At 45.4% G+C, this 23,237-nt stretch overlaps 1 protein-coding gene across 2 annotated transcripts in view; it reads right to left on the bottom strand.

Annotated features, from left to right (window-relative positions):
• The window catches only part of Slc9a8 (solute carrier family 9 member A8), a 78,514-nt gene extending 56,616 nt beyond the window's left edge, over window positions 1–21,898 (bottom strand). Inside the window, exons 1-3 of one of the 2 annotated variants that reach the window (XM_047539078.1) lie at window positions 21,724–21,898; window positions 19,812–19,990; window positions 14,240–14,320 (exon numbers count right to left, since the gene is read on the bottom strand). In XM_047539078.1, coding sequence (XP_047395034.1) covers window positions 14,240–14,320; window positions 19,812–19,990; window positions 21,724–21,749 — 286 coding nt within the window. In that variant the 5' untranslated portion in view covers window positions 21,750–21,898. Of the gene's footprint in view, window positions 1–14,239; window positions 14,321–19,811; window positions 19,991–20,638; window positions 21,702–21,723 lie in introns of those variants that run through there. The other variant, XM_047539077.1, reaches the window with a different exon arrangement.
• Between the last annotated feature and the right edge of the window lie 1,339 nt (window positions 21,899–23,237).

A 23,237-nucleotide genomic window follows, 5' to 3' on the forward strand; every position in this document is an offset into this window, starting at 1 on the left:
ATGAGGCCAGTTCCGTGAAAGACAAGGATAAGCCCTCCCTCGACCCCCACACTAGCCAGGGTCTGACCTTTAGTAGTGCTGGGCCTGCCACAGGGGAGGGGAATTGTATGCCTAGGGACCTACGAGACCAAGCAACATGCAGCAGCCTGAGAAATGATGCCGAGGGCCTGGGTGGGTCAAAGATGGGGGAGCAAATGTAAACCAGGAACAAGAGAGTCTGTTAGTCTAGGGCCCCTGACATCACAGCACCACGGTAAGGGCTCCAGAAGGTGGCTCTGGTGCAGGGTGGGGGGGCCCCATGACATGGAGTGATGGTCCAGATGAAAGGAGGCAGAGGGGCCAGAAATGCACTGAAAGGTTCAGAGAGGCAGACGTGCAAGAAGGGACTCTCCTCTGCAGACTGGCAAACCCACGAGGTGACCATGCTCCTCGGGAGGACAAGCAGCCAGGATTGCACTGGTAAAGGGGGCACCTGTGTCACTGAAAAGTCCCCCAGGCCCAGTTAACAAAAGGAGGTCCTGGGCTGGGGCTGTGGCTCAGTGGTAGAGTGCCTGCCTCGCATGCACAAGGCCCTGGCTTCAACCCCAGCACCACACACACAAAAAAAGGAGGTCCCGGCTGGGCACAGTGGCACACGCCTATAACCCCAGTGACTAAGGAGGCTCAGTCAGGAGGTTCACAAGTTTAAGGTCAGCTTCAGCAATTAGCAAGGCCCTAAGCACCTTGGTGAGACTCTGTCTCAAAATAAAAAACAAAATGGGTTGGATGTGGCTTGGTGCTAAGGGACCCCTGGGTTCAATCCCCAGCTGCCCCTGACCCACCCAAAAAAAGGTGCTGTTGTGGCACAAGGCTTCCCAGCAGCACTGGGGACGATGGAATTCTGGAACTGCAGAAGTAAAATGGCAATACTTAGCCAGCAAAGGCAAACCCCCAGCAAGGCCAACCCACGGGGACTTGTGGAAGCTTTGGCTTAATGTGTGTCATTGAATGGATCAAGAAAAGAGGAAAGGAGAGAGTCAGTGGTCCCAACGGAAAAGCACAGTCCATTTCCCAGTTCCCAGACCTGAGCCAGTTCCTAGACCTAGAACCCACAGACTGAAGGAAAGGCAGACCCTAGACACCACAGCAGGTGCAAACAGTGACGAGGGCCCACTCTGCACTGAGGGGCCCGACAGCTGCACAGACCCAAAGCTAGAAACTGGGAGGAGCAGCACTCAGGTCTCTCATGACTGCCAGGAACTGACGGCACCGCACCACCTCAGCCCCCTCTAGGGCAGGAGCAGGTGACGAGGTGAGAAGCACAGCACTGCCAGGTCTGTGAAGGGCGGGCTGCTTGCCACCTTTCTCCCTGCAGCTGTGTCCCCAGTTCCGGGGATGTGCTGGCAGCTGGCAGGCTCACATTAGTACACTGGGGACTGAACCAGAGGTGCTTTACTGAGCTACCTTCTCGGTTCTTTTTATTTTGAGATAGGGGCTTACCAAGTCGCTGAGGCTGACCTTGACCTTGCAATCCTGACCAACCAAGCAAAGGTACTGTGGCAGGAAAGGTGGAGTAGAAGTGCCTAGCCCTGTTCCCTAACAACTCCACCCAAACAGCACCGCACCCCAGAGGGAAGGGCAGAGCACTGCCACCCTTAAATACTTAACACAAAAGTAGGACCCTTTAGTAAACCAGTATGACCTCTGCAAAAACCGGCAGATGCAGCAGACCCATGCAAACTTAAGCAAGTAGTTGCCCCAAACTGCAGCAGCTGTGTCGTGGGGACAGAGGACAGGATGCACTCATGGTCTTGCTCCAGGACTACACTAGTGCCTGCTTTCTGTCTTTGGCACACTCCAAAAGGAGCTGGACTACATGGACGTTGCCCACAGTGACGTGCTGGCTTGCTACACCAAGGACATCCTGCTAATCTATAGGATGCGAAAGAAGTAGATGCCTTTGTGAGGCATGTTTCAGGGGACAAAAGGTCCCGGGCCTGCACATCAGAGGTTTTAGGGCTCAGGGGTCTGGGGCATGTAGTGACATTCCTTCCAAGTAAAGGACAAGAGACCGTACCTTAGCCAGGCGCCGTGGTGCACGCCTATAATCCCAGTGGTTTGGGAGGCTGAACCAGGAGGAGGATCACAAGTTCAAAGCCAGTCTCAACAATGGCGAGGGGATAAGCAACTCAGTGAGACCCTGTCTCTAAATAAAATACAAAATAGGGTTGGGGATGTGACTCAGTGGCTGAGTGCCCCTGAGTTCAATCCCTGGTACCAAAAAAAAAAAAAAAAGAGAGAGAGAGAGAGAGATTGGACCTTCCTTCGCCCGACACTAAGAAAAGCATGGGGGTCTGGGGGCCCCTCTGGATTTGAAGCAACTTCCCACAGTTGAGGAAACCACATCCCACGTCCCGGACATGGGGGGAGCTGACAGTGTTGATGAGGCACAGAAGGAGGGGCAGTCCTGCCATGTGATTTGGCAGAGCCTGGGTCCTGACGGCATTAGTGGGAGGAAGGGGTGCCACGTGGCATCGTGGGCAAGCCCCAAGAGGAGGTGGCTCAACACAGGTCTCTAGGGTTCTGGAGCAAGGTCAGGTCAAGCTGTTTACAGCAGAGAACTATTTGCCGTTCAAAAAGTTGTACCTGGCAAGAGGCACAAATGACTAAGGTCAGAAACGTCCTTCGTAAGCCGGGCTGTCACACCTACCTAGTTACAAGCCAGGTGGGCCCAGCAGTAACCCAGCTGTAAGACGAGGTGTTATATTAGAGGTCAGCCCAACGCGGTCTAGAGGACACGAGCTGCTGGGTGGACAGGTGGCCCACTGCACCACGTCACTCCCTAGTGCCACGTCAACTCTCTCGTGCCTCCTACGTGCGGTGTCACTGGCAGGTTCTTACGACCAGCTGATGGGGAGAAGCACCCCAAGTTTGGTTCATGACGATCAGTCAACCCAACCAGCTGAGCGTGTACAGAGGTCACGTGACAGCAGCCCGGTGGCAGAGCTGGACGATGGACAAGGGTCCAGGAGCAGGAGCTCCCTCCCATCGAGGCCGATCCCACCACTGTCACAGTGAATGGAAGCCTGGAAGGCGCGGAGACTAATGCTGATCACCGGGTACAGCACCTCCGTGAGAAGGCCAGCTGGTGGCCTGGGCGACCTGATTGCATCAGGCCCTCTCGCCCAGGAAGGGGCAGCAACTCGTCCTGACCAGCACTGACACAGCTGTCTTTCAACTAGCCCACAAGTGCTGGCCCACAGTGTGGGGCCTACAAGACACCGTGCCAAACCAGGAGACTGACTTTATGGCAAAGGAGGTCAGTGGTGGACCCCACACAATCCTCCACCACGTCCTCCGGAAGTGGCCAACCAGCCAGTGGCAAAATTACCCCTTAAGGATAGAACCCAGACAGCAGGGTGGACATACCATTCCGTGAGGGCTGGAGCCAGGATGCAGCATATCCCTTAAACCAAAGGCTATCATGGGGTGATTCCCAGTGACCCCCTTGGGAGTGGGATTCCTACTGAGGCCATTTACCCTGGAAGGCTAGGCTTAGAGGACCAAGAGGTCCTGGCTCCCAGAGAGGGACACTCCTAGGGTTTGCCCCCTGGGAGTCACAATGGCTGCCTTCCTCGTCACTCTGGACTCCCTGTGCCAACAGACCAGGAGGCTGAGAAGTGGAGGACCATACTGGCAAGAACAGGGAACCCTGATCCTGAGGGGCAGACCTTCTTCTACATAGTGGGGCAAAAGGAACAGGATTACCTACGTGACACTTTAAACCCAAACAAAGGGTTTTCTGAAAATAGCTTACATACTGAGGCCCTTATAAAACGCTTTTTAAGCCGGACATGGTAGTGCACACCTGTAATCCCAGTGACTCAGAGGGCTCAGCCAGGAGTGTGAGTTGGAGCCAGCCTGGGCAACGTTACGAGACCCTGTTTCAAAGGCTGGGGTGTAGGTCAGTGGCAGAGTGCCCCCAGGTACAATCCCCAGTACTGGAAAAATAAAATGCTTGAAGCATGTTTTGTTGGCTATAATTACAGAATCAAGTTATAATGGACTAATTTTGAAAACCCATCTATGGGCTGGGGATACAGCTCAGTTGGTAGAGTGCTTGCCTCGCATGCACAAGGCCCTGCCTTCCTAGATCCATGAGGCCCTGGGTACAATTCCCAGTGTTAAAAATTTATCTAACACATATTATATATGTGTGTATGGTGTGCATGTGTATAAAACACACCACAAACGTGTGGGAGCACTTTTATGTATCTTTTTATGTATCTTATCTACTCAATGATCAAAACATATAGAATTCATAAAATTGGTTCATCAAAATGGTTTTCTGAACCATCAGCAGTGTTCAGGCTAAACCCTGGCATTTGAAAGTCAAATTTCCAGCCCTCTAACCCCATTCTGGCCTTTTTTCACTCTAAAATAAATCAAGATTGTTGTGTCATACACAACAGAGCGCAATACAATTATCTCACTCTAATCCTTAGCCCAAAATATATAAACAGTAAATCAGCACTACAAGGCCAACAAAAATAAGCACGTGAACTCAACTAATACGTGGAAATTTTAAAATACAAAATGACTCTCAACTGACAGAAAATCATCTAATGCACATATAAGTCCACACATGGCTTAGAAAAGAATGAACCATGATAAAAACACGCAAAGCTTTCAATAAATGGGATTTTTTTTAAGTATGGTTGTTTATGAAAAGGAAAAAACTTTAAAGGCCCAAACTACAGAACTTCATAAAGGATAGAAAGTACCCTAAAAACTCTGAACAAAGGTCAAGGAAATCTTTTCAGAACTTCAAACTGATACCATTTTTATAAAGAATGAAAAAAACGGGCAACATAATAAATTTGAAAACATAATAAAGTAGCTGGGCACAGTGGCCACACCTAAAATTCCACTTACTCAGGAGGCTGGGGCAGGAGGATTGCAAGTTCAAGGCCATTCAGGGACACTTAGCAAGACTGTCTCAAAATTTAAAAAAAAAACTTTTTAAAAAGGACTGGGAATACAGCTCAGTTATAGGGTGCCCTGTGTTCAAACCCCAGTACTTCAAACAAAACAACAAAACAGGAGAAAAAGCTTTGAAGTGTGTCTGGTCCTTTTCTAAACCATTTCTTAGGAACTCAGAATCCTTAACCACAACACAAAAGGAGTCACTAGTGGCTCCAAGTAACTGTGGACGATTTGTAACTACTGGCTGGAAGAAGCAGGCAAGGAAACTTATCCCTGAAAGAACGACCCAGCTTTCTCCAGCAGCTTCATCTGGATGTTTTTCTGGCACAAAGGACATTCTGAAATGCTGGCTTCCTCAATATTTTATTACAATTCACTCCAGGTGAAGAAACATTTTCCTTTAATTTCCATGGCTTTATAAAACACAGAACTATTTTTATAGCTTTGCCGGCATTTCCAAATTCTAACAAAATATCATCTAAAATAATAAAATTATTTTTTTCTTTTCTTTCTTTTTTTTTCCATACTGGGATCAAACCAAGGGCCTCGTGCATCTTGTGCATGTTAGGCAAATGTTCTACCACTGAGGGACGTCCCCAGGCAACTGTCCTTTCAAATACTACTCCTTTTGGGACCCCAGCACTCTCTTCCTGGACACACCTTAGCCTTCCCATCACCTGAGTTGGCAAAGACGTGTCAAAAGCAACCCTCGCTTCCCGCCAGTCATCTCTGCAGCATCAATGGAGAGATGAGCCTTGCGGATGGAGAGCTGCAGCTGACCCCAGCACCACGGCAGCCCAGTTCTGAGGCAGTCATGTGGTGTCCGTCCCACTACCTCTGCGGCCAGAGAAGAGAGGAGGCCATCTTTTCTCTTCGATTGCTGCTGTAAGGCTTACCACAGAGCCTGCCTGAGGGACGCCAAACAAAACAGAAGGTGGGAGAAAGGAGGACCGCAGACTCAATCCAGGTCAGCAGGGAGAAAATGCCAGCACCACTCGTAGCATCTCAGTTTCATAAGCCAAAGGGCCACAGCCCCACTCCCTCCAATTTGTCTTCTCTAAATCAATTAAGTTTGTTCCTCGGTTGGAAAGAGTTTTACATTAAGAACTCTTAATATGGCTCGTGCCTGTAATCCCAGAGACTTAGGAGGTTGAGGCAGGAGGATTGCAAATTTGAGGCCAGCCTGGGCAATTTAGGGAGACCATGTCTCAAAAAATAAAAAGGGTTGGGTGCGTAGCTCAGTGGTAGAGCACCTCTGGTTCAATGCCCAGCACCAAAAAAAATAAATAAATAAATAAAATAAAGATGCTTTTAGCTACAAGTTAAAAAAAAAAAAATACTAAAAAGAGCTTGAGGGCTGGGGATATAGCTCAGCTGGTAGAGTGTTTGCCTCGCAAGCACAAGGCCCTGGGTTCAATCCCCAGCACCGCAAAAAAAAAAAAAAGGGAGAGCTTGAACAACAGTTTATTCTCTCATGTAACAGAGATAAGCAGCCTCAGGGCTATCAATTAAAAAAAACAACAACCCAATGTGATCAAGCGTCACTGGTTATAGTGTACACACTTATAATCCCAGAGACTCAGAAGACTCAGGCGGGAGGACTGCAGGTGCCAGTCCAGCTTCAGCAGCGTAGAAGGCCCATCTCAAAATAAAATAATAAAAAGGGCTGGGGGGCTGGAGTTGTGGCTCAGTGGTAGAGCGCTTGCCTAGCACGTATGAGGCACTGGGTTTGATTCTCAGCACCGCGTATAAACAAATGAATAAAACAAAGGTCCATCAACAACTAAAAAAACTTAAAAAAAAAAAAAAGGGGGGGCTGGGGAGGTGCAGGGTGCAGTGGCGCACTCCTGTAATCCCAGCAACTTGGGAGCTAAGGCAGTAGGATTGCAAGTTCAAAGCCAGCCTCACAAAAGCAAGGCAATAAGCAACTAACTCAGTGAGGCCCTGTCTCTAAATAAAATACAAAACAGGGCTGGGGATGTGGCTCAGTGGTTGAGTGCCCCTGAGTTCAATCCCTGGTACCCCCCACACCCCCCAAAAAAAAGGTCTGGGAATGTAGCTCAATGGTAGTACAAAATAAACAAATCCAATCCCTAGTACAAAATAAATAAATAAATAAGAATCTGGGCTTCCCCTCTCTCTCCCATCTCAAGCTTTTGTCTTTGAGGCACAGGATTTCAAGTGGCTACCAGTGCTCCAGCATCAATCCTCAATCCACAGCATCAGAGGAAAGGGGGAAGTCTCTCTCGTTTCTGTCGGGGAAGGACATTGTCTAAGACCCACCACCCCGACACAATTCCTTTTGGTGTCACTGGTCAGAAGGGGCTTTCACACTCCCCACTGCCTCCTCCACCCAGAGGCAAGGAAGAATGGAATTACCATGATGGCAAAGACCAAGCTAGATAAGGATGGGCCCTTCTTCCTTGAGCATGCACGATGGCAGGACACCTGAGCACGTTTAGGGTTCTATTTCCAAGGAAGAAGAGGGAAATGACTCCTGGCAGGCAAGCGACAATGTCTGCCATAGGTCCCAATATAAGCATGGGTGTTTAGTGAGTCAGTTATGTACACATTCAAGAGACAGGAAAGAACATGACTTCTCAAGCCAAATTATGAGAAGTATCATTTTAATTTTCATGTATGCCAAACCTAAATAAACACCCATAATTTTTATTTTTAAAAAACTATGAAGTTGACCACAAAGTCATAAATTCCTTGACACGGTTTTTTAATCCTTTGCTGAATGTAGCAGAATAATAGGTATTATCTATGGAGGTTATTTTCGATGTGCCTAATCGCAGGAAAGGACTGTTAATGAGTCAGTCGCTCATTAACATTAAGTCGCTCATTAAGACTATCTTGTTAGCCAAGGTTGTTAGAATCTGCCAAGATGTACAGTCAAAGAACCTGTAGTTGGGCTAAGGATATAGCTCAGTGGTAGAGCTTTTACCTAGTCTGTGCAATGCCCTGGGTTCCACTGTTGGCACCAAGGAGTGGGGACCAGAAGGCTGGGGCTGTAGCTTACTGCTAGCTTACCTGCCTAGCAAACACAAGGTTCAGGGTTCGACCTCAGCACTGCAAAAACAAACAAAACAAAAAAACAATCCTGCTAAATAGAGAGCAGGAACTCTCTGAGTAAAACTAGTTTCCAATTCTGTACTTAAGATTAGTACTCAGCCAGGCGCAATGCTGCACACCTGTAATCCCAGCAGCTCGGGAAGCTGAGGCAGGAGGATCAAGAGTTCAAAGCCAGCCTCAGCAACTTAGCAAGACCCTAAGCAACTAACTGAGACCTTGTCTCAAAGAATAAAAGGGGATGTGGCTCAGTGGTTAAACATCCCTAGGTTCCTGAGTTCAATCCCTGGTACCAAAAAAAAAAAAGAATCCAGTGCTGCCTGAAAAAGGTGTAAATGAAATGGCAACAGGAAAGCTCATGGGCTAGAATGTGGTACTCAGTAGTACTGTGAGGTTCATGGAAAAACAGGAGGGTATGCACCAGGGTAACAGGAACACAGGTAGAGATGGGGGAAGGAGAGGCTGGTGAGCAGTCTGTTCGTTTCCAAAGCTAACCTAAACCATAGTTTGTCAGGGGCAGGCTCTGAGGGCCCCAGAGCCGCACCGTGGCCTGATCTCTTGCCAGACATAGCTGCACTCATAAACAAGTTTTAGGAAGTAACTCTGGTTGGCTGTTGTACATCAGGCGATCCTGGTATCTGCCTGGAGACTGTTCCTTGATAGGCTGACTTTCCTGGTAGTCTACTCTCTGATAGGCTGATGTTCTCAATATAAGTTGGAGACTTGTGGAATAAAGCCCTTTTTGGTTCCTGTGATCAAGAAAAGCGTACGCGTCGCCCACCACCTGCGGGCGGTGGGCGGTCATAAGTGGTGCCGAAACCCGGGACCCTCGAGTTATAAAGAAGAAACTGATCAGGTAAATACAGGGAAAGTAAAGTACAGTCTGGCCAGGTTAAAGTTCGCTGGATAAGCGACGAGTTAAAGTTCGCAGGGTAAGCAACAAGTTAAAGTTTGCTCAATAAGCCACAAGTTAAAGTTTGCTGGATAAGTGACGAGTTAAAGTTCGCTGGATAAGCGACAGAGTTAAAGTTCACGGGAAGCGACAAGTTAAAGTTCGCGGGGAGCGACGGAGTTAAAGTTGGCAGGAAGCAACGGAGTTAAAGTTCGCAGGAAAAGCGACAAATTAAAGTTCACAGGTAAAGTTCACGGGAAAAGTGAGGAGTTAAAGTTCGTGGGAAGTGACGAGTTAAAGTTCGCAGGATAAGCGACGGAGATTGAATGTTTGTAAGTGCTTTCGCTTTTGTTTTGCTAGTTAAAGTGCTTTGCATTGTTAGTTTAATAGAGAAATATGGGCACTGAAATGTCACGAATGCGCATGGAAGGTCCCTTAAAGGATTTGCTCCGGGCCAATGGAATTCCTCTTGAAACTAAAATAGCCCGAACCAAATGCAGAGAGGCCATAAAACAAGGGGAAGAGGTTTTGGAAAAAATAAAAGAGGAAAGGTCTAAAGCATCAGAAAGGGCGTCAATAAGATCGGAGACAGACAAGGAAAATGAAACTGGGTGTGAGGAACAACTTGTTAGGAAGAGGGAAATCAGTTTAGGGGAGGGTCCCCCATTAGGAGTCTGCCCTACGTTATCCGCCCTTAAGGCCTGCTTCTCTCCAGGACCTCCCAAAGGGGGCTCCAAGTTTCTCCCCAAAGAGCCGTCGCCTAAAGAACCGCCGGCTCCTCCCCGTTGCATCTCCTTCCGGAAACTCACAAACTCTAACCTCCCCCCTCCCTGTAGGGCCTTCCCGGTAAATGTTAAAATGTTAGTTTGGGAAGGAATGACTACCAATAACAAATTGGCCTGTGCAGGGATGAAAGATGGCTCTATGGGAAGGTGGATTGTGGCTACCAAAGATGTTGGCACACAGCTTCCGCAAGCGAGCGGGCAGATGGAAAGGGATTCCTTATCTTCAAGTCTCTTTCTTGCGCTTCTATGCTAATTCCTTCTCCTCCTCCAACTTCGCCCCACCCAGCCCACCTAGTCCTCTTGCCATGAGGTCCCACATATGCCGGTGTGGAGGGAGTAACCAGCCCAACCATCAGTGGCATGTCCTAGTAAGGAGTATGATATAGTAGCCCCAGTCCCCACAAATATTGGGAGATAATTGTTTCACAATTTTCTGTGTCCAAACCTGAATTGATTACTAACCAGGATTAAGGGTTAAAATGCCCTAGGCATCAAGTTTCTGCTGGAACATTTCATCCCCTTTCAGATCCAAATCTCAGTCAAGGCTTACATTGAAATGTAAATAGAGAAAGCTTGAAGGCTCAGTAGGAGACCTGTCTCAAACCCAAGAAAAAAAAAAAAAAAAAAGAGCAAAAAGTCTTACCTGAACTCCAGCAAAAGTAAATTTTATGGTGCTTTACTAAAGTACTTAACGGCCGCTTCATTTTTCCAGGACTCTTGTTTTTTTTTGAATTCTACATTTTTTTTGAGCTCACGATTTTTTTTTTTTTGATCAGTTCTATTTTTTTTTATTATTCAACTAGAGTTTTGAACATGTGTTACATTGCAATGGAGATTCACCTATAAAGTTTCAAGGCCTTTGATTTTGTGTTATGTGTATGTCGAGCTGTCTAATATCATGTTTTGTCTGTATCAAAATTGAGTGCTCCTAAAATTAAAATTTAAAAATGGATCCAAATATTTTTAATTCACGTGATTTAAAGAGGTTCATTTTAAATTGGGTAAACTAATAGAAGTAAAATATCTTAAAAATAACTCGTGAGTCTCTAGGTGGTCAAACTAATAAAATGTTAATGTAGAGCTATAAATAACAAAATATTTAATCTTATTAAAATAGAGTAATTTTTTTTAAATTTAGAAATTTCATAAGAGTTGTTCAGAATGTGAACAAAAAGGGGTCAATAGGAAAGAGAAAATAAAGGTTCTGGGTATGGAAATATATTTAGTAAAAGGGAAAAGGAAATATTTCTGGGTAAGAAAGTGCTTGTGTGATGAAATAAATGAGGGTCTAAGTAAGTGCTAAGAAAGTCTACGTAAGTAAAGGACAAGTTTCAACAAGTTTGCATGTAACTAAGTTGGTTGTATGTATGTGAAACATTTAAAGCTATTTAAGGTTTTTCCTAAGGTGAAATACTAATGTTCTAATATAAACCAAAGTTTAATCTATATGGTAAAATGACATGGTAAAATAACAAGGATTTCTTAGAAACACTAATTTACTCTTAACTTTGTGTCTATTAAGTTTTATTCTTTAGAACAATTAGTCTTAAAAATAGGGGTTTATACAATTACGGTTAAGCAACTGTTAGAGTATTGTACTACATTATAGAGTCTAAATATTTCTTTAAAAACTAAATTTGGTAAGAACCAATTTCTCACTAAATTTGAAATAACTCTAACCACAGGTATACCTTATAACCCACAAGGACAAGGTATTGTTGAACGTGCACATCTCACCCTCAAAAATACTCTTTATAAACAAAAAGGGGGAATAGGGGAGACCTTCAGGTCCCCTAAAGATAAACTTTCTCTTTGCCTCTTTATTTTAAATTTTTTAACTCTGGATAATGAGGGTCGCTGTGCCGCTGAGAGACATGGCAATCATAAACAACACGATAGAGCGACGGTAAAATGGAAGGATGTTCTTACAGGACAATGGAACGGCCCAGACCCGGTGCTTTACTGGAGCCGCGGCTCAGTTTGTGTGTTTCCACAGGATAAAACATCGCCTATCTGGGTTCCTGAGCAACTAAATCGACCAGTGCCAATGCTACCAACAAGTAACTCAGACCAACATACTTCTGATGACCATGATGCTCGTAGCCCCCCTTGAACTAACTTACAACCTCTTTTTAGTCTCTTAGGATGCTATCTCTCTCAATGTTGGAATGCTTCTAGGTTCCTGCTGGCAGTCTTAATGTGTGTTCCTACCTTCCTACCAGTCCCAGTCTCTGTTACAGATGCGGAATTGCCAGTGTTACTATCAAGAAACAGGAGAGAATTTGGCATGACAGAGGCTATGGTCACTGCAATAGTGGTTTCTGCAACAGCAGCACTAGCAACTGCCATACCTACAGCAACAGCAGTCAATCACTTGGCCGAAAATACAGCTACAGCCTTACAGACTAAAGAGACCCTAAACCAACATCTAAGAGCAGGCATACTCCTTGTAAATCAAAGAGTGGACTTACTACAAGAACAAGTGGATATCTTGCAAGAACTTTTGGGACTGGGATGTGTTTATCCTTTAAGAGCAGTGTGTGTCACCCCTATTGCTTATAATAACCTTAGCTCTGTGGTTATGTTATCTAAAAATCTCTGTCTACCTTACTGGTAATTGGTCATCTACGTTTGATAATTTAACCAGTTAGCTATGAGTTGAAATACTCAGTCAATGCCACCAGGGTTCAGTTACATCGGTATCTGAGATGTTCTCTTTGTTATCTAAAGCCCTGGGATTGACAAAACAGTGGGCTGGAACAGTAGCTGTTCTGATTATTATCTGCTTAGGGATAGCCTATGTTATACGCAGCCAAATCAGAGCTCGCCAAGATGCCCGATGTCATCGATGGGCTATAGTACAGGCTTTGACAGCCATTGAGACAGGCACATCCCCCCAAGTATGGCTAAGCATGCTGGACCAGTAGTCAAAGACGGGTAAGATCCGTGGAAATGCATACCAACCTAAGACAGGGTTCTGACACCTGGAGGTCAGAATTCCAATGACGGGTAAGGATGTAATTTGCCATGGACAACCTAAGACAGGCATGGTCCCAAGTCATCTTTTCTTTATTTAAAGAATAAGGGGGAGATGTCAGGGGCAGGCTCTGAGGGCCCTAGAGCCGCACCGTGGCCTGATCTCTAAGATGGCGCCTGGCAGCTTGCCAGACATAGCTGCACTCATAAACAAGTTTTAGGAAGTAACTCTGGTTGGCTGTTGTACATCAGGCGATCCTGGTATCTGCCTGGAGACTGTTCCTTGATAGGCTGACTTTCCTGGTAGTCTACTCTCTGATAGGCCGATGTTCTCAATATAAGTTGGAGACTTGTGGAATAAAGCCCTTTTTGGTTCCTGTGATCAAGAAAAGCGTACGCGTTGTGATCGCCCACCGCCTGCAGGCGGTGGGCGGTCATAATAGTTATGTTGCAAAAGAATCACTAGCCCTGTAATCAAGATCCACAAAGCAATGAAAATTAACTTATAAAGCCTCAGTGGTGATAAGGAAAAATTAAAAAGTATAAGTAGGTAAGTGAAAACTAGTAAAAGTAGCTATAAGAAACAGATATAAGTCTCAGGCAACCTTAGTAAACTATGTACTGTGCCTTAAGCATCCCTACTGACATTTCAGCCTAGAACTGAAAGCCACTCGAAGTTCCTGCTTCTTTTTTCACTAACCACTTCAATGAACCTGGTTCACACCTATTATTACCCGGATTCATTCACTTCAATTGGAAGCTAATTATCTTAACAATTATTTGCCCCAGGAAACAAGAGAAAGTTAAGTAGGGTAGACTGGAAGCCAGGCCATGATGGTGCACACCCACGGTCCCAACAATTTGAAAGTCTAAGGCAAGAGGATCACAAGTTCAAGGCCAGCCTGGACAGTTTAGTGACACTCTCAGCAGTTGACCAAAACCCTGTCTCAAAATAAAAAAAGGATTGGAGAACCAGGCACATTGGCACACACTTACAATCCCAGCAACTAGAGAGGCTGAAGCCAAGAGGATCACAAGTTTGTGGCCAGCCTCGGCAATATTTTGGGCAATATTTTGAAGCCAGACCGTGCTTCAAAAAAATAAATAAAACAGAGCTAGGGATGTAGCTTAATGGTAGAGCATTTGTCTAGCATATGAGAAGTCCTGGATTAAATCCCTAGTACCATGGGGGAAAATTTTAGTGATTTTGTTAAGTTCAGTATCAATCACCTGCTTTAACCAGGACATCAGCCTCGCTAAGCAGCAGAGGTTAACGTGCACCAAGGGCAGTGAGAGGCAGCAGAGCACAGAGGCCGTTAAGTACACAGGTGGACCTGGGCACGACCTGTGGGAGCCCCCGGGTCCTCACCCTAACCATGAGGTCACAACACCCTATGCAGGCTGCAGTGAGGAAGACACGGAACCAGGTATGCAAGGCAACTTCTGTAGTTCCCAGCACTTGAAAGACAGTGGTTACTGTTACTGCTGTTATTATGAGGTCACCAATAAGCACTTACCTAGAGAAACAACACCAATAAGCACTTACCTAGAGAAACAACAGCAACGCTCTCTGGTAAGAAATGCAATCTGTATCGGATGAGTAAATGCACCAATATGATGCAGATAGCTGTGGGAAAAAAATAGGAGGTTGTTAAAAAAACAAAAACCCAAGTTCAAAGCAGTGCTTATTTTGGGGGGACTATCAGGATAAACACTTGGTAATGACACAGTGAACTTCAACTGTACTTTTTAAAAATATTTTTTTAGTTGCAGGTGTTATTTTTATTTATTTATTTTTACACGGTGCTGAGGATCGAACCCAGTTTCTCACACATGCCAGGCAAGTGCTCTACCACTGAGCCACAACCCCAGTCCCTCAATAGTACTAAATTTTTTAAAGGAAATGTTTAAACAATCTGCATAACTATTAACTGGACACCCTCAGAGCCCACATTGACAAACAAGGTTTCTTCAATCTCACCAGGTGGCCTGAGAAAGGAAATAGTTATATCCCCTTTTCATTCTGTGCTTTAAACTATCAATCTCTGATGTTATTTTAGTATAAATATTTAACCTAGTTAGAAAGTCCTACATTAAATGGCAAGAGCATGAAAAAGTCCCTAAGCGCGAGCACAGCCTGTGGCTGACTCGGGGAAGGGGTGCGCCCATGACGTGAGCAGACAGGGGATCAGGTTGCACCAGTTTGTACGCTTTCTTTGCACCAAGCTGGATTTTCAAAAACTAACTTAGTTTATTCTCATATAAAATGCAAATAACTATACACAGTTTTAAGAGAAAAACGGAAATCCGTCTATTGGTAGAAAGAGCTAACCATGGAGTTCATCAATGCCAAGTAATGATCTTCAGCCACTAAAAAGAAAAGCTCTGAAAAGAACCCACAGAATGGGGGGAAATACTTGCAATACTGTATATGACAATGGACTAGTATGCAGAATATATAAAGAACTCTCACAACGCAACAGCAAAGAGACAATACAATTTAAAAATGGGCAAAGACTTGGGGCTGGAGTTGTGGCTCATGGGTAGAGCACTTGCCTAGCATGTGTGAGGCACTGGGTTCGATTCTCAGCACCACATATAAATAAATGAATAAAATAAACATGCATCATGCTTAAAAAAATATTTAAAAAAAATGGGCAAAGACCTTAAAAGACATTTTCCCACAAGCTGCATGAATGACAAGTAAGCACGTGAAAAAATGTTCACCATCAAGAGTCATTAGAGAAATGAAAACCAAAACCACAACGAGATGCAACTTCATATCCACTAGAATCCATCTATTTTATTATCTATTTATTTATACATACTGGACTTGAATCCTGGGGCATTCTATCACTGAGCTACATCCTCAACCCATTTTATTTTTTAAGACAGGGTCTCCTTAAGTTTCCCAGGCTAGTCTTGAACTTGCCATCCTCCTGTCTCAGTCTCCTGAGTGGCTGGGATTACAGTGTGTGCCACATGCCCTGTTAGAATGGCTATAATTAAAACAACGGCCGGTGGTGCATACCTGTAATCCCAGCAGTTCAGGAAGCTAAGGCAGAAGGATTGCATGTTTGAAGCCAACCAGCAATTTATCAAGGCTGGAGCAAGCTAGTGAAACTGTTTCAAAATAAAAAATAAAAAGGGCTGGGAATGTGGCTCAGTGGTTAAGCACCCTTGGGTTCAATCCCTGCACCAAAAAAAAAAAAAAAAAGAAAAAGAAAAAACAAACATAACAAGTATTAATAAAACATGGAGAAACTCTTTTCATAAAATGGTAGACTGTGAAAAAGAGTTTGGCAGTTCCTGAAAGTTAAACAAAGTAACCATTTGATCCAACAAGTTCACTCATAGGTAAATATCCAAGAGAAATAAAAACAGAGTCAAGTGCATTGGCGCATGTCCATAATCCTAGCTATTCAGGAGGCTGAGGCAAGAGTACTGCAAGTTTAAGGCCGGTCTGAGCAAATTAGCAAGATCCTGTCTCAAAATAAACATGTACTCCATGTATGTATAATATGTCAAAATATATCCTACTGTCATGTATATCTAAAAAGAACAAATTAAAAAATTAAAAATCAAAATCAAAAAGGGCTGGGGATGTAGTTCAGTGATACAGCACCCTGGATTCAACCCCCAGTAGCCTCCCACATACACATAGAAATAAAACATATACACAAACCTGTACACAAATGTTCTCAGAAGCACTATTCAGAATAGTCAAAAGGCGCAAACGACCAAAGTATCCATCACCTAATTAACGAATAAACAAAATGCAATATAGCCATGCAATGGACTATTAATCAGGAAAACATTCTAACACATGCTATGACATGGACAAATCCTGGGGACATTATGTTAGGTGAAAAAGTCAATCACAAAAGGTCACGCATTTTATGATTCCATGTATATGAAAGAGTTTTAATAGGCAAGTTCCTCGAAACTGAGAGCAGCATGGAGGTTGCCATGGCAACAAAGACTGGGGCGTATCTGCATTCAAGGCTTGGTTTTAATGCTTTCCTTCTGGAGTGATGAGAATATTCTCAGCCAGGCGTGGTGGCACATGCCTATGATCCCAGAACCTAGGGACACTGAGCCAGAAAGTCACAAGTTCAAACCCAGCCTGGGCAACTGAGCAAGGTCCTATCTCAACATAAAAAATAAAAAGGCCTGGGATGGAGCTCAGAACTTCTGAGCTAGAGCGTCCCTGGGTTCAATCCCCAATACCATAAAAAAAGAAAATACTCTGGAACTAGATGGGGTGAGGCTGCACAACATTGTGAACATAATAAATGCAGCTGAATTATACACTTTAAAATGGCTTAAATGAGACACTGTTTATTTTACAATTAAAAAATGAGGTGGATATAAAATCTACTACAATGGAAAAATCACAAAGGCATTCTGTGAGATGAAAAAGCAAATTATAGAACTCCACTTATGTTAAAATAAACTCCGAACTATATGTACCAGTATACGTGTATGTGCTTATAAATGTACATATGTGCATACATATACAAACATGCTTCCAAGAACAGTAAGAAAAAAAAACAGCAAGAAGGGATGAAAACTTCAATGTGGTATGAAAGAAACTGTATACCATAGCTAATGTGTTTCTCATTTTTTTGTGCCTGAGTGGTAATTATAGAAAATATATTAAAATACAAACATGTCAATTTTAAAAACTCCATTAAGTTTAATGGCCCATAAAATGCACCGAATGATGTTAATTGTTAACTCTAGTTTAAGTCAATAATAATGACTCACTGTTGTTTCTAGTGAAGTCAAAGATCAGTCAGGTTACATGCAAGTCAACTGAATTCAAGGTTCTAAAAATCAAGTTACTAGAGTTTTGGCATTCCCTTAATAAAGAGGAAACACTATAATCCTGTGACATGCTTATAGGACACAAAGTTACAATTTCATTTGATTTAACTAAAATAGTAAAAAAAAAAAAAGTGGCAAATGGCTGGGGCAACCTGTTCCACTTGTAGAATCTCAGCTACTTGGAAGGCTGAGGCAGGAGGATCACAAGTGTGAGGACAGTTGGTGAGACCCTGTCTCAAAATAAAATATTAAAGGGACTGGAGATATGGCTCAAATGGTAGAGCTCCCCTGGGTATGATCCCCAATTCTGCAAATATAAAACAAAACAAAAAAGCAAGCATCATTCCATTCTATCAATGCCTGCTGATCCGCAGGTAATTAGAGATACTAACTCATCAACTGCCAAGAATCTGATTAGGTGAAAACAAAACTCATCTAACAATAGTGTGACTCTTCAGTCTAGATTTATGATCAGTTTGAAGAGAAAACAATCCAAGAAAAATACACAGCACAAATATTAAGTATAGTTCAGCCCTTTCAACCCCCCAGATGTGCTGACACTAGGCAGGATTTTGCTGAGATTAGAAGGCACATTATTGAAACCTGTTTTGTGATCTCCAGCACAAGCTAATCTTGAGTGCTCCACACTCTGAAAGTTTTACTTTGACATTTCAACCTCCCTTAAAAAAAAGTGATTACAAAAGTTTTTTTCCAGGCCTGCCTTTTATATTCTCTAACAGAGCAAGCTGCCAGTAGTGTAAATAGGCTAATAACACTCCATCCTGAAAGAAGACTTCAGGTCCTAAAGATTTCTTAACAAAGAAAAGAACTGCTTTTCTTCTTTGTATTCAATTATATAACCAAAGAAAAAGAAAACAAAATCAAAAAGAGTCCTTGATTATTGGAAGTAATCCACTAGAAACAATTCAATTACACTGACTGGGTAAAGGAAGTAATCCACCAGAAACAATTCAATTACACTGACTGGGTAAAAAACGACCAGGGTGCATTACCACACATGGGACATCGTACACTTCGTGTTGTGTGCTTTCTCATTATTCAGTTTAAAAGTTTTAAAAATTCTATGACAGACAAGGATGGCCATTTACCAGTCTGAATATAAATGTGAACAAAATAATACTTTTCCTCCCAAACCAGTCCTACTAAACATCAAAGCAATACTCAATAAAAACCCAGTTCTACCTCTTTGACTCCTCTGAAAAGGTCTAATCTAATTAAATGACTCTGGTATCATTAAGGAAAAGGAAACAAATGTAAACATGCAAACTCAAACAAGAGTATGGACTTGGGTCACTCTCCAAGTTCTTTGCTCCTTACTCAGCTAATCTAAGGTGGTCATGCAGCTTCTCCAAAACAGTTGTCCTCTGTCTGCTGTCTCTGGGAGGCACTGAAGTTGTGGCCTCTTATCTGCACCTCTTTGACTAGTATCTGGCAACCTGGATAACAGCCACAAGTCTCCACCAGCCACATGTGCCAACTGCTCTACCTCTCTGGCCTACACTTCCTCACCCACTAGAGAAGGAAGGCAAACAAAATGAGATTTTAACTTGGATAGAATTAGCAAAAACTTTAAACAAAAATATTACCTAAGAAAGGAAAGAGCTCATGTGGTATGCAGAGATGGCAAAGGTCACACCATGGCTAATGGGAATGACAGTTAAATGGTGTGCTGGGCCAAGGGTTTTGGTCTTTCACTCAACAGAAAAACCTTAAACTAAATTAAAAATCTACACAGAAGCCTAATAAATGCTGCTCTGTTTGAAGTAAGTTAGGGACAGGAGGTCAGATGTGTTCTCATTGGTTCCCCCTAACTCCTGCCACCACCACCTTTACATGTGTGTGCATGTACACACACACAGATTACTAAGAGCAGATTTTGAAATCCACTAACAGATGTTCAAAATTCTTTATGGGTCAGAAATTCTTTAATTTCAGGCTGGGATTGTGGGCATGTGTGAGGCCCTGGGTTCGATCTTTTGCACTGTATATAAATAAATAAAATAAAGGTCCATTGACAACTAAAAAAATATTTTAAAAAAATTCTTTAATTCCTTCTTTCAAAGGTTAGGATACTATATTAAGAGCTCTTCAGAATTCCTAGGCTCTATGATTCCATAAAGCCAAGGGTGGACCTTTACGATATTATGACCACTGGCCCCTCGGTATTGAAAGTGAAAACCATGTGAGAGGAAGACCTGGCAGAGACAGAGATGACAGGGAAACCCCATGGACACTCCTGAAGGCAGATGACGGGTCTCCATACTCACCTAAGACAAGGAGGCTGAAGAAAATGGTCATGCCGCTCGACTGCTCCTCCTGCTGGGCCTGCTCTCCCGTCTGCACGGGGAGGATGGGCTTGGCAGGGGTCGGGAGCACCAGTTTGGTCGTGACACCCAGGGTGGTATGGAGGGTGACATTGAAACCCTCATGTGTTGTATTGGAGAACCTGTTGGAGAACAAAAAGCAGAATTAGATGACGGAAAGGGGGCCTCAAAGGATCTATATACACACACACCTCAAATGAAGAGAGAACCTGGCAAAGAACTTCATGGGATTCAAGTCCCCCAGAGAGACTCGAAGAAAGAGATGAAGGAAACCCCTGCCTGCACGAGGGTATGGAGCCCTCAGGTGCTTCTGATTATAGCCTACCAGAGGACAGGAGCTGGAGCAAACCTGGGCTGGCATAGAAAGGAAGCATGGCCTGCTTTTCCACACTTGATGAGGGGCAACTAGTGTCTCAGCACATCCCAAGATCCATTACTTCATGCTTTTATTTATCCAGTTCATGTTCTTTTACTTTTATTATTTCTGCAAGTGGAAGAAACCACCTGAATTTGCCCAGTTGTCGATCTGGTCAGAACAGCCTACCCTACCTTACAAAATCCTCCTCAGATTTCAAAAGGCTCAGGTTACCTGCTTTGTAATATGTCACCCCACCCAGTGAACCCACCCATCCCTTATGTGCCAAGGCTCTCTTTTCATTGTGTGGGACAGTGAACTAGGGCAATACTGCCATGGTAATAATGGTTAGTTGTGATTTTAACAGTTGGTATTTACTGGGCCCTGCTTCATTCCAGGAACAAGGTAACATTACCTCTCCAGGTTCCATAACATGACCAACATCCTTATTAGTCAATGGCAGAATCAAGCTTCAATCCAAATTTGAAAGCACTGGGCTAATCCATCTCTTTTTTGCTTCGTGCTGCTGGGACCTAGTTTAGTGTCTGGGGAAGGGCAGATGCCCAATAAGGCGACTAAAGGGGACTTGGCCCCCACTTGGCCAAAGGGCACTGAAAGGTTATCAGGTGAATGAGTCCATACCAAAGGTTTCCTTGTTAACCTTCACATACTCATTCCTCAAACACTGACAGGGTGACTGTAACATGCAACAGATGGTGCCCTGCAAGGCTGGAGATGGACTATCAGGGGTCCTTGCCCACGAAGGCCTGGAGGACACAGACCCCTCCCGGCCTCATCACAGTCCGTTAATTCGCCTGTTGTCTACACTCCACGCTACCTTTCTTTCAGTCACTCCAAAGCACTAAGCCTTCTCTTGAGAAAGGTCTTTGAACTTGTCACCCCGGCTCCTCCACTGCTCGAATGTCACTTCTTCCGGGTGCCCCCTGCCCTCACGCTACTTCATTCCTTCACGCGTTTATCGGGCTCTGAAACCACCGCGTGCATCTGTCTCTGATTTTCTGATCCCAACAGAATGAAAATAGTCTGAAGGCAGCTCCTGGCCCGCCCCTTTCCTACTATGTGCCTCGGGCCTGCACCTGCGGCAACAGTCAACGAATGAGGGAAACCGAGTGAGAGAGGCGAAAACCGAGCGTTACGGAGAAGGACGCGACGGCCACGCCGGGAGTGGGCGTGGGGGCCGCCAAGACTTCCTGCCGCAGGGGGAGGAGCGCTCGGTGACCTTCGGACGGTCGGAGACTGAGGCAGTGAAGGTGGGTCACGGTTTCCGCAGGGTTGCTCTCGGGGCCGCCCCCGCCGAGGGTCCGAGCTCGGGGCGCTGCCGGGCCCCGCCGGGTCCCCACCCCGCCCTCCGCGTGGGCGCTGGCATGGTCAGTCCTGGCCAACCGGCACAAGGAGCCCCGCCTTCCGGGGCCAGAGGCTCGCTGTCACCCGCCGGGGCCCAGCCCTGCCGCCTCCACCGCCCCGGAAAAGCCCACTCACTCCTCTTCCGCCATCTTCTCCCCCATCCTGCCGAGCCGCCAAGACCACCGAGTCTGGAGCCGCGGGGCTAGCGGGGCCCACCGTTGCTTCCGGCTTCCGCTGGAGGCGCGGGCGGGCCGGCGAGCGAGGGGCGGGGCCTCGGCCTCGCGAGGCCGACCCTCTGTCCCTACGTCTCAGTGGCCTGCGGGTGGGAGGAGGCGCGTGGGAGGACCCTCTGGGGACTGTCCCGGCGCACGTCCGGCCGGGGCCACGTGGCAGAGCGGCCTCTAGAGAGTCTGGCGTTTCCCGATTACTGGGCGGGGACGGTGTGAGGGAAACTCCTGTGAGGTCACTGTGACTCACCCTGAGGGCAAGCACAGCACCCAGAAATTCTTTCGACTAAGACCAGGGACAGTTTTTTCCCCCAGAGCTGGGATCCCCCAGACCCTGATTCAACAAATTAGTAGTAGACGCCTCCTGTGTACCCAGCAGTGCCTTATGGGGCTGAGACGATAGCAAGGAGCGAGAAGCGGTAGAGGCGGGGAGGTGGGAGCCCGTGGGGAGGGCTGGTACTCAAGTGTAAGGCTTGGGGTTTGGTTGACCGCCTCTGCTGCTCTGGTCCGAGCCCCAGAATCTCATCTGGTTAATCACACAACTCCCTGGATGTCTGAGACACGGCTCCTGAAGGTCTTCCACGGAGGTCAGAGTGATCCTTAACACTGGTCACTCCACCGCTCAGAACCTGTAGTGGCCTCCCATCTCAAGGAAGAACGCCTCGGGCAGTCTACAGGACTCAGCCCTGTCCCCTTAGCCCCAGTGGGCTAGATCTCAGTTCACCTCTCTCTGCACTTTCTGCTATTATCACAGCAGCTTCCTCCCTGTGCTTGGAACTCCAAGAACAGGCTCGTCCTTGCACTTGCCCAGCCCTTGGTCTTGAATGCTCTGCTGCTAGACAACCACTTGGCCTCTATCCTTCCCACCTTCAGGCCTTCCTTTGACCCTAACCATCCTATTTAAAAAACCCAAGGACTCCCACCTGCCCTCAACTATTTTTCCACAGATCTGAAATACCATGTGTTTTGCTGTGCATGGTGGTACTTGCCTATAATCCAGCGATTTAGGGAGGCTGAGGCAGGAGGATTCCAAGTTCGAAGCCAGAAAAATAAAAAAATATAAAGGGCTGAGGATGTGACTCTGGTAAAGCGCCCCTGGCTTCATATGTTTGTGTGTATATACATGCACACATACAGCATGTGATTTGCTTAGATAGTTCTTGTCCATCTCTCACAGTGAGAGTGAAACTGAGATAGGGAAACACCCTCCAGCCACTGAAATGCAGAATCTATCTACTGAGATGCAGAAAACAAACCTTCAAACCTTGGCCCTCGCCCGGGCCAGTGTCCTTGTAAAATGAGGGAAATACACAAGCACAGGAAAACTGGCACGTGCACCCTTAATCCACCTCCAGTCCAGCCCTGATACATCCTGCTGTAGATATTGGAGCCCCCAGCCCAACTCAGGGCTGCGTCTCGCTC

This window comes from Sciurus carolinensis, chromosome 2 (genome assembly GCF_902686445.1).
Source record: "Sciurus carolinensis chromosome 2, mSciCar1.2, whole genome shotgun sequence".
NCBI classification, from domain to species: domain Eukaryota; kingdom Metazoa; phylum Chordata; class Mammalia; order Rodentia; family Sciuridae; genus Sciurus; species Sciurus carolinensis.